Raw genomic sequence first — 12,144 nt, 5'->3', positions numbered from 1 at the left:
CAGTTGCCAGAAGAATTACGAATAAAATTTTGAACTTGGACAAAAGTTGATGCCTGTGCCAGGGTAGCGTGCCTCCTGGAGGCGGGAATCTATCTGCTCAAGACCCCTCCTGCTCTGTCTGTCTGCGTTGCTCATAGTGATGTTTTCCTGTTGCTGGCTTATTAACTACTGCATGTCAGTTAATCTGATCTGTTCTGATCTCCTGTGATCCACCCAATTTCCTCCCATTTCTGAATTCTTACAATTTTGATCAAAATATTAATTCATTCTCTCTACTCTTAAGGGTCAATTTTTAGATGGTAGTTACTTCACTCAGTTGTTCAATTGATGATTTTTATTCCTGCTTTCATTTTCAGACATATATCCACAGAAAAGAGCATGCTGCTTAATTATAGTACCCAGTACCTCTTTTATTTGATGAGGTCTTTCAACTTGATAGCTTCTTTTTTTTTTTTTTTAACTTGGCATATCCAAAGATGAAGGAAATGGCAGAGGATTCATATGGAATACTTATTTTTATTAAGCCAAGGATGCCCTTACCAGGGAATCCTAAAGTAATCTACTTTTTCTGGTTTTTCCAGCAGTCTTTCCTCTCGCATGGCTTAGCGAAGTCTTTTTCTGAATATTTAATTTGATGCTTTTCAGTGTTCCCTATCCCTTTTTCCCTTTCTCCTTTTCTCTTACTCCCCTCTTTCTGCCAATGCTTTCAAAGGAACTTAGCTATTGTTTTTAGCCTTGTCCTGAAGTTTGGAGGCAATAAGTATTCATGATCTTATGGATCATTCTTTGATATTGAATGAGAGTTTTAAAAAAGATGCTTTAAAAAATTGGGTGTTTTCCATTCCTGAGCATGTGGTATTACCTGAACCTAGAAGATAAAATTTGGTATCTTTCATTTCTGTAGCTCCTTTCATCTTATTTACTTTAAAGACAATAGTTGATATGTCAATATTTAGTAAAATTATAGAGTATACAGAATCTTAACACACTTGTAATCACTCATATTGGTTGATGGCACTTGTATGATATTGGCACATTTTCATGTTCAGATGGGTCCTATGCTTTTGAGACACACCAAAGATGTAAATTGGTTGTTTTTGCTGGATACTTTTACACGAGGTAATGATTACACAATAGCAGAATTCGCAAAAATGTTGAGATGTGTTCTCTTCAGCGTTAGCTTTTAGAATTTTTCAAGTGAAATTTTTACCTCAACTAAGAAGAGCCTAAAAGTCTGTAAATGAAACAAAAATATCATACAATGGAATTATGCTATTTTAGGCCCAATTTTGATTTTTGAAGAACTTTATAAAATGTGTTGAATGTTAAACCTGCCCCCCCCCACCCCCAAATATCTAAATTGCCATCCCAGCTGCAAACCCTTAGTAAGTTTGATGTTTCACTCCCTCTTAAGGGAATGTATGGTCTCCTTTAAAGAAGCCAGGGGCCTAGTCTTTAATCTCAGACTGATCTGCTATTAGTCTGTACCAGAACTATCACATAATTCTTATTTGTTGCTTCCAAATAGTTTACTTAACTAAATGGTCTCCTTTATTAAATAAAATAACCTATCTCCTTAATACTTTCACTAGTTGGAAGAGAGAGTAGTACTATGAGTGTTAATGAGGAAGAGCTACATTATTTATCCAATATTGAGGAGGTCTTGATGTCCATATTTTGCAATCCATTCACATTGATTGTCTGTATTTGCTTTAGCTCAAGCCTGGGAGAACATGATGAGTGCCTCAAGCCAGAGCCCTAACCCTAACAATCCTGCTGAATACTGTTCTACTATCCCTCCCTTGCAGCAAGCTCAGGCCTCAGGAGCCCTGAGCTCTCCACCTCCCACTGTGATGGTACCTGTGGGAGTTTTAAAGCACCCTGGAGCAGAAGGTAGGGAATCATGTGCTCTTCTCTCTCCTTTTCCTCACCAAGTTCCTCTGAAAAGGTGCTGATGTGATTTTACAGCACAAGTCTTTAAAACACTGTAGATAAGTCCCTTTGGGTGGTTATTAAAGTGGAAGGATCAAGGTGAGAAATGTGTCAAGACTATTTCTGGGCAAGTAAAGAATAATACTGTGTTACCTGATATTTTGGAGGCACCTCCAAAAATAGGCCAATACTCTCTCCAACTTAAGAATGGAGTGATTACACTGCTTCTACTTGAAAAGAGATACAGAATTTGAAGTTGGCCTGTAAAATCCTAGCTTCATGCCTACCTTAATGTTCTTTGTAGGAGTTTATGAAAATGGAGAGTTCTTTCTTTGGAGCAGCCCGTTTTAGTGTTGCATTTTGAAAACCCATTGCCATTTTCTCTTTTCACTTTTAATCTATCCAGATAAGAATATGAACATATTGTTAGGTACATAGACTTTTATAAACTCCAGAACTTTCTGATTATATCATATGATAGAAAATTATGGGCTCAACTTATTTTAGTTTATTTATATCTTTATGATTATGATATTGTCAGGTGAAAGATACTTTGTAAGTTCAGGAAATTATCAGTAGTAAAAATAACAGTTATGTATTTCCTTAAAATGGTCTTGTCAGGAAGTTTCCCTTGATAATTAAAATCAATCTTCTTTCATTAATTTTATGTCTTTTTGTCTAGTAATATTCCCTTTCCCTTGCTAAATAGCCCTCGTCCCCTTTTGAAGATCAGAGACTTCTACTGACGTTATCATGTTCTTCCCCATTTTCCCCTCTTCAGATCATCCCTTAGTCATACTCCTTGTATTTTTATGAGTTCAGGCTTTCTTTCTTAAAATCTTTACTCTCTTTACTTCATTTGTCATTTTTGTTGTTCTTCCCTAGTCTCTCTTTGTTTTGGCTGTTTGGAATTGATTTCTGGAATTGGATTTAAAGAGATCATTTCATTGGACTTAGTTTTCCAGCTTTTCCCGTATTGCAGACCACTTTTGCACTGCCAGATCAGTCTTTTTTCATCTTCCGTTACTCTTTAGCCAGAGATCTGGTCAGTTTGCTTCCCAATTCTCTTACATATCTGTGCTAACTCTTCCTTTATTAGTAAATAATTCTTCAACATTCTTCAGGGCATCTTTTGCCCTTTAAAAATACCATATCACTTTTCCAGATATTTAATTCCCACGGAAACCTCATACTTTTAGGAGATGTGGACATCTATTGCTAGATATTTTTTCCCTGTGATTAATTTATTTCCTAGGCACTTAAAACACCTTTCTTAGTTTCTCTGTCAGTGATATGGAACAGAATAAGTGACATAATTATAAGTGTACTTACAAACTCTTAATATTTTAAAGCAAAGTATTTTAAATCTTTATGTTTAAGTTATAGAAATAAAGAATATATTTAAACTCGTATTTTATTAATTTATAACCACTTTTATACACAGTTACAGTTCTTATATTTATAATTATAAGATGCTAAATAGTGACTTCTTTGTACTTCTGGAAATGGTGACCTTCTCTTCTTTCATGTTAGAAACGCTACCAATATCACAGTGATGCCTGTTTTATTTTTCTGGCTCCTCAAGTGGCTCAGCCCAGAGAGCAGAGGCGAGTTTGGTTTGCTGATGGGATCTTGCCTAATGGAGAAGTTGCTGATGCAGCCAAATTAACAGTGAATGGAACTTCCTCTGCAGGAACCTTGGCTGTCTCACATGACCCAGTTAAACCAGTAACTACCAGTCCTCTACCGGCAGAGGTAAGAAAACAAAACGGCATCTAAAAGTGAGTACTTCGTTTACTCAGCATTGTGCTGCTTCTGTCTTGCCATTTTCTAAGTTGAGTGACCTTTCTGTGGAAGCCTATAGGTTTCAGGTACAGTTTAGGATGTATGTGTGTGGTTCGGGAGTAAAGTAAATGTGGCAAAATCAGTTCTTGTTTGCTATGTATTTGGAAGGTTTTTTTCAGGGAAAGATTCTCATGAAGGTTGTCCTCAGTGAGCTCAGGCTACTGCTGTAGTTAGAGCTAATGCAGAGGGAATCCTGCCCCCTTTGTACATTGATTTTCGAACAATGTTTCACAGGTTCTGTGGTGACCTTTTGGGAGTGCCATGATGAGGAAGGGCCAGGCCATATAAAGGTGGCTGAGGAGTCCCTCTATTCCTTTCTTTTCAACCAAGCATCTCTACTTTCTTCTGTTCTACTTTTTGGTTGCCATGTAAGATTTATAATGATTTTATTTTTAAGTAATCTCTACAACCAATGTGGGGCTTGAACTCACAACCCCAGGATCAAGAGTTGCATGCTTTACCAACTGAGACAGCCAAGAGCCCCTGATAGGTTTTTAGAAGATAAATTCTGTTTGAATGCAAGAGGAAGCTCTAGTGAATGACTGTTACAAGGAAACAAGATTCAGCTCATTTTGCAAAATTAAACCAAGTTAGTTATTTTATTTTTGTCTCTTACATTATTCAACACTCTTTTTTAATACTTATCTGATAAAAAAATACTTACCTGATAAACTAGAAGAATTTCATTTTAAGATTAATAATTCTTTTATTTTACCAGATAAGTATTGGGATAATAGTTATCTTTAGGGCCAGACTAGAATATATTTTTCTCATCTTTATGGCCTAGTAGAGTGTGTGGCACTTAATAGGTACTCCGTGAATGAAATAAATTCCTTTTCACAGGTGGTATGTACGTAGAGGCCAAATGACCACTTTCTATGATATTAAAAGGTGGTTTTATGCATCATTTCCTGTACTAGACTTTAAAATCAGATAATAATGGTTTGCCAATAAAATTTTCCAAATTTCCTCTTATATGATGTATTGAGAACATTGCAAAATTTTTAACAAAAACCCACTAAAAACTGATAGCATCCTAACTTATAGATAGCATAGATAAAAATATAAGACATGGACATTTAAAACAATTTTTTTAATGTTTTATTTATTTTTGAGGGAGAGCATGAGCTGGGGAGGGGCAGAGAGCGAGAAGGAGACACAGTCAAAGCAGGATCCAGGCTCTAAGCTGTCAGCTCAGAGCCCAATGCAGGGCTCAAACCCATGAACTGAGAGATCATGACCTGAGCTGAAGTTAGATGCTTAACTGACTGAGCCACCCAGATGCCCCAACATGGACATATTTTTAAAAAAATAGTTTTAATCTTTATTCAGGTATAAAATCTAGATAGTAAAGTATTTAGGGAGCATTAATCTTTAGGAGACAACTTGATGAACTTATAGACACACACACACACTTGTGCAACCACTACCCAGGTGAAAATACCTGGGTATTTTCCAGGACCATTTCCATCACTTTGGATGGTTCCCTCATGCCCTTTTTCTGTCAATACCTGCCTAATTTTCTCCATGGTAGCCCCATTGTTTTGACTTGTGTCACCATAGATTAGTTTTGACTGTTCTTAAATTTCATGTAAATGGAAACATATAGTGTATATCGTTTTGTACGTAGCTTCTAACTTTTTTGTGTTTAGCTGCTCAAACTAATGACTATGAGATTTATTCATGTTGTGTGCACCAAAAGTTAGTATCTTTTTATTGCTGGATAGTGTTCCATTGTATGGATATACCACAGTTTATCTGTTTTCCTGTTAATGGACATTTGGATTATTTCTAGTCTTTGGCTTTTTTTTCTTTTTGCTTAAGTTGTATAGAATATGGAGAATATTATTTTAATAGATTTTGAGTATGTTCTGTTAAATTGTTAAGTGGATTTAACTCTATCCGAAATGTCTTTTTGTAACATTATACTTTATTAAATAGTGTAGTAAATATGATCTTCATATTAATGAAGAGAAAAATGAACTTGAAGTTTTATTTAATTGTATAGTAAATGAAAACAATGACTTATTTTAATCTCTGTATTTTATCTGTTAATTTTTTTATTGTGGTAAAATATTCATAATGTAAAATATGCCATTTTTATCATTTTTAAGTGTACAAACCAGTGGCATTAAGTCCATTCACATTGCTGTACAACTATCACCACTTTTCTCAAAGCTATTTTTAAAAATCAATGAAAATGAGACTTTAAATGGACCCACATGCACTCACTGAAGGTTCAGAAATTATGAGATAATATTGAAATTGTGTTTCTGTTGCCACTGTGGTTTTAAAAAATATTTTCTTTTATGGCAGAGAAGACCTGGGTAAAGAAAGCTTTAACCCAGGCTATAAGGCCTCTTTTCTTATTCTGATTTCATGATGCCAGAAAGAGAAACTATACAGTTGGAAATATTTTCATAGTATAAACCCAGTCCTTTGGGAAATAAACCACAGGTTAATGGGAAATTTGTGCTATTTTTCAAAAAGTATGGATTGCAAATTTTCACTTAAATTCCCATTTATATCCCATTTATATTTTGCTAAAGTGTTGACTTGTCTGTAATGCTCACTTTGCTGATTTGCTTTCCTAGACGGATATTTCTCTGTTCTCTGGGAGTATAACTCAGGTTGGAAGTCCTGTTGGCAGTGCAATGAACCTAATTCCTGAAGATGGGCTTCCTCCCATTCTCATCTCCACTGGTGTAAAAGGAGGTATGTGGACTTACATGTTTAAACAAGGATCGTGGGGTGGCTCAGTCGGTTAAGTGTCTGACTCTTGATTTCGGGTCAGGTCATGATCTCACAGTTTGTGAGATCAAGCTGCACTTTGGGCTCCATGCTGTGCTTGCTCATGCTCTCTCCCTCTCAAAATAAATAAACTAAACAACAAAACAAAAAAAAGAAACATTTAAACAGTCATAGTTACGGCAAGTATGCCAGATGTTATCTTCTAAGAGAGAATTTGAGTTTTAACTACCTTTTTCTTTTCCAACAAAGAAAACAGCTACTCAGTGGCATGAGAATAATTGTTGCTGTTACTGATAGTTTTAGAGTAAATTTTGTGTTTTTATAAGGTCATTTCATTCGTTGGAAGTATATATTATACAAATGTAGTTCATTGGCACTTTTTTCTCTATATTTTAAAGCACATAATACTCTTAAGAGTTGCTTATGGTTGTAGGATTGGCCCACCTGATAAAGTCAGGACATTAATGTAACTTTTTGTCTTGCAGTATAATATGCATTCAGAAATGTACATAAAGTAAGCAGAGACCGCTGAACTTAAGTAGCAATTTTATTGTTAAAAAAACATTTTTAGTGTTCTGGTAAGAAATAAAGTTTCTATCCAGTCAAAGCAATGCCTATCTTTATGTGAAAGTTTGTTGTTGATAGATCCAGATCAGCATTTAGTTAGTACATTTTTAGGAGATGATTTATCAATAATCTTTCCACACTTTTATCCTAGTCTTTTACCTGGTCTCCTTGCCTTCATTCTTTCTCTCCTTTATTTTATCTTCCATGTTGTTGCCAATTATCTTTTTAAACATAGATATTATCATATATTGCTCTGGCTTAGAAGCATTCAATGGATTCCCAATGCCTTCAGTATAAATTATTTATTTTAGCATACAATGTTCCTTGTAACTTTATCTCAACATTCCTTTATAACTTTGTTTCTAGCCAATACCCCAGCATACTCCAGATTATTTACTCTTTCTGAATATTCACTTTCTACACTTCCATATTTTTTCATATGCTGTGGAATAGTGGGGAGAGAATGGACTGGACTGCAAAACTGAACAAACCTGAATTCTAATCCTAGTACCCTTATTTTCTAGCTGTGATCCAGTGGGTAGGTCATTTATCCTCTCTGAATCTTTTTCCTAGTCTTAAAAAAAATTATGTAACTACACCTACTTAAAAGTTATTGTGAATATTAAATCAGATTTCATACTAGAAGTTATATAGCAAGAACAGTGCCAGGTGCAAAGTACTCATGTAATTAATATTTTCCTTATCTTCCTTTTCTCTGCCTAGCATACCCTTGTATAATGGAGACTCCTTGAAGAACTCCTCAATTTTTCAGAATCCCAGATTAGTGAAAAACCCTTCTCTGAATTCTTACCTATGCTACCTCTGTAGTAGCATTTTTTTTTTTAATTTTTTTTTTTTTTTCAACGTTTATTTATTTTTGGGACAGAGAGAGACAGAGCATGAACGGGGGAGGGGCAGAGAGAGAGGGAGACACAGAATCGGAAACAGGCTCCAGGCTCCGAGCCATCAGCCCAGAGCCTGACGCGGGGCTCGAACTCACGGACCGCGAGATCGTGACCTGGCTGAAGTCGGACGCCCAACCGACTGCGCCACCCAGGCGCCCCCGTAGTAGCATTTTTTTTTTTTTTTTTTTTTTTTTAAAGTTTTTTTTTTTTTTTTTTTTAAAGTTTTTTTTTTTTTTTCAACGTTTATTTATTTTTGGGACAGAGAGAGACAGAGCATGAACGGGGGAGGGGCAGAGAGAGAGGGAGACACAGAATTGGAAACAGGCTCCAGGCTCCGAGCCATCAGCCCAGAGCCTGACGCGGGGCTCGAACTCACGGACCGTGAGATCGTGACCTGGCTGAAGTCGGACGCTTAACCGACTGCGCCACCCAGGCGCCCCTGTAGTAGCATTTTTAATTCATCTCCATTTGAATTCTTATAGACCTTTACTGTACTAACACTTTTCTTATTGTAATTTAGATATTTTATAGGTCTGATTCTTTCACTTAGACCATGCATTCCTCCAGTCTTAATTTACGTTTCTGTCTTCTCCTACTATGGTGCTGGGCCTAGAGTGGGCTCTCAGCAACGTTGGCTGAAGGTATTATGCCATGTCCCAAATAGTTTAACAATGAATTTTCATATAAAGTTAAGCATCTTTTGATTATATAGTGCCTTTGCTACTTTACTACAACCCTCTAAAAATAGTCTTTTGTTAGTAAAATTACGACTTAAGTTTCAAATTTTGGTTATTTTGGTAAGTCTTAGATTTATAAGTTAAATTGGCCTACTCTATTGTTAAATAAGAGTACAAGGTTCCATTTTCATTAAATCTAATTATCAAAACCTCTCCTACTAAGAAACAACTAGTTATTACTGTCTCTTCACCAGAATTTTGCAATTTTGTATTCCAGTAGAATAACTTCGTACAAATATCTTCTTCTTTTTAAAAGTCACTTAGGGACGCCTGGGTGGCTCAGTCAGTTAAGCGTCCAACTTCGGCTCAGGTCATGATCTCGCGGTTCGTGGGTTCGAGCCCTGCATCGGGCTCTGTGCTGACCGCTCAGAGCCTGGAGCCTGTTTTGGATTCTGTGTCTCCCTCTCTCTCTGCCCCTCCCCCACTCGCACTCTGTCTCTCTCTGTCTCAAAAATAAATAAACATTAAAAAAGAAAAATAAAAGTCACTTAGTATTTCTCTTTTCAATAAATATTTTCATTGGCAGAGTAGACATTTCCCCTTACATCCAAAAAATAGTTTTTTCGTTTCTTTTCGTCAGTAGGAAATGGTATCTGTTCTCCCTGTCTATAATGATGCATTTTTTTAAATTTAATTCTGAATTAGTTAGCATATAGGGCAACAATGATTTCAGGAGTAGATTCCTTAATGCCCCTTACCCATTTAGCCCATCCCCCCTCCCACAACCCCTCCAGTAACCCTCTGTTTGTTCTCTATATTTAAGAGTCTCTTATGTTTTGTCCCCCTCCCTGTTTTTATATTATTTTTGCTTCCATTCCCTTATGTTCATCTGTTCTGTTTCTTAAAGTCCTCATATGAGTGAAGTCATATGATATTTGTCTTTCTCTAATTTCACTTGGCATAATACCCTCTAGTTCCATCCACACAGTTGCAAATGGCAAGATTTCGTTCTTTTTGATTTTCAAGTAATACTCCATTGTGTGTGTGTGTGTGTGTGTGTGTGTGTGTGTGTGTGTGTACACACACCACATCTTCTTTATCCATTCACCCACTGATAGACATTTGGGCTCTTTCCATACTTTGGCTATTGTTGATAGTGCTGCTATAAACATTGGGGTGCATGTGCCCCTTTGAAACAGCATACCTGTATCCCTTGGATAAATACTTAGTAGTGCAATTGCTGGGTCATAGGGTAGTTCTATTTTTAGTTTTTTAAGGAACCTCCATACTGTTTTCCAGAGTGGCTGCACCAGCTTGCATTCCCACCAGCAGTGCAAAAGAGATACTCTTTCTCTGCATCCTTGCCAACATCTGCTGTTGCCTGAGTTGTTAATGTTAGCCATTCTGATAGGTGTGAGGTGGTATCTCATTGTGGTTTTGATTTGTGTTTCTCTGATGATGAGTGATGTTGAGCATTTTCTCATGTGTCAGTTGTCCATCTGGATATCTTCTTTGGAGAAGTATCTGTTCATGTCTTTTGCCCATTTCTTCACTGGATTATTTGTTTTTTGGGTGTTGAGTTTGAGAAGTTCTTTATAGATTTTGGATTCTAACCCTTTATCTGTTATGTCATTTGCAAATATCTTCTCCCATTCAGTCAGTTGCCTTTTAGTTTTGCTGATTATTTCCTTCACTGTGCAGAAGCTTTTATTTTGATGAGGTCCCAGTAGTTCATTTTTGCTTTTGTTTCCCTTACCTTTGGAGACATGTTGAGTAAGAAGTTGCTGCAGCCAAGATCAAAGAGGTTTTTTCCTGCTTTCTCCTGGAGGATTTTGATGGCTTCCTGTCTTACATTTAGGTCTTTCATTCATTTTGAGTTTATTTTTGTGTATGGTGTAAGAAAGTGATCCAGGTTCATTTTTCTGCATGTCGCTGTCCAGTTTTCCCAGCACCACTTGCTGAAGAGACTACCTTTATTCCATTAGATGTTCTTTCCTGCTTTGTCAAAGATTAGTTGGCCATATGTTTGTGGGTCCATATTCTGCGTTCTCTATTCTGTTCCATTGATCTGAGTGTCTGTTTTTGTGCCAGTACCACACTGTCTTGATGATTACAGCTTTGTAATATAGCTTGAAGTCCGGGATTGTGATGCTTCCTGCTTTGGATTTCTTTTTCAAGATTGCTTTGGCTACTTGGGGTCTTTTCTGTTTCCATGCAAATTTTAGGATTGTTTTTTCTAGCTCTGTGAAGAATGCTGGTGTTGTTTTGATAGTGATTGTGTTGAATATGTAGATTGCTTTGGGTCGTATTGACATTTTGACAATATTTTTTCTTCCTGTCCATGAGCATGGAATATTTTTCCATTTTTTATGTCTTGTTCAATTTCTTTCCTAAGCTTTCTATAGTTTTCAGTGTATAGATTTGTCACCTCTTTGTTTAGATTTATTCCTGGGTATTTTATGGGTTTTGGTGCAATTGTAAATGGTATCGATTCCTTGATTTCTCTTTCTGTTGCTTCCTTGTTCATGTATAGGAATGCAACCGATTTCTGTGCATTGATTTTATTTCCTGCAACTTTGCTGATTTCACGGATCAGTTCTGGCAGTTTTTTGGTGGAGTCTTTTGGGTTTTCCATAGAGTATCATGTCATAGGGTATCATGTCATCTGCGAAGAGTGAAAGTTTGAGTATAATGATGCATTTTATATGACTAATCAAACAACATGCAACTTACAGGTTTTCAGTTCCTTTTCTGTATCTTTACATTCTACAGTAGTTGTTATCCATGATTTTGACTTCAAGCTGGGAAGGCTACTGTCATTCAAAATAGCATGGCTGAATATCACGTACTGTGCTTTCAGGGATTAAATGGGAAAGGTTCTGTGCAAGATCTCAAGTAATAACTTGTCCTTGTTTGGAATCTGTTGTGTGATTTACTGGTGATTTTGGCGATTGATATACGTACTGAACTCTTGACTTAGAGGAAGTGTGTCATGAAACCAGTCACTTTATGATACTTTTATTATCTGGGTACATTTTTAAAGTTTAATTTTTTTAATATCTATTTATTTATTTTGAGAGGGGGGAAGGGACAGAAAGAGAGGGAGAGAGAGAATCCCAAGCAGGCTACATGCTCAGTGCGGAACATGATGTGGGGCTCAATCTCACTACAGCAAGATCACCACCTGAGCCGATATAAAGAGAGTCAGTCACTTAACCAACTGAGCTACCCAGGTGCTCCTAAAGTTTAATTTTTTAATGGTAAAAAATTTCAACAGTACTAAAGGATATAGAATAAAAAGGATTCTACTCTACCTCAACCCCTCAACATCTTTTCATCCAGAGGTAACTATTTTACCTTCTATTACCACTTTATTGTATATCATGGTTTATTTCACTTTATCTTATTTTTTATTTAAATTTTAGTTAACATACAATACAATACTGGTTTCAGGAGTAGAACTCAGT

At 36.3% G+C, this 12,144-nt stretch overlaps 1 protein-coding gene across 1 annotated transcript in view; it reads left to right on the top strand.

Annotated features, from left to right (window-relative positions):
- The window catches only part of ZFYVE9 (zinc finger FYVE-type containing 9), a 134,979-nt gene that overhangs the window by 49,895 nt on the left and 72,940 nt on the right, over positions 1-12,144 (top strand). The window contains exons 5-7 of the mRNA XM_047085321.1: positions 1,717-1,893; positions 3,518-3,687; positions 6,372-6,492. Of these exons, the coding sequence (XP_046941277.1) occupies positions 1,717-1,893; positions 3,518-3,687; positions 6,372-6,492 (468 nt within the window). The remainder of the gene's footprint in view (positions 1-1,716; positions 1,894-3,517; positions 3,688-6,371; positions 6,493-12,144) is intronic.

This window comes from Lynx rufus, unplaced genomic scaffold, assembly GCF_022079265.1.
Source record: "Lynx rufus isolate CCGP_SWC_20201006 ecotype Redwood Valley unplaced genomic scaffold, mLynRuf1.p SCAF_2, whole genome shotgun sequence".
Classification (NCBI taxonomy): domain Eukaryota; kingdom Metazoa; phylum Chordata; class Mammalia; order Carnivora; family Felidae; genus Lynx; species Lynx rufus.
Note: the sequence above shows the minus strand (reverse complement) of the source record. Positions and strands in the feature narration are given on the sequence as shown.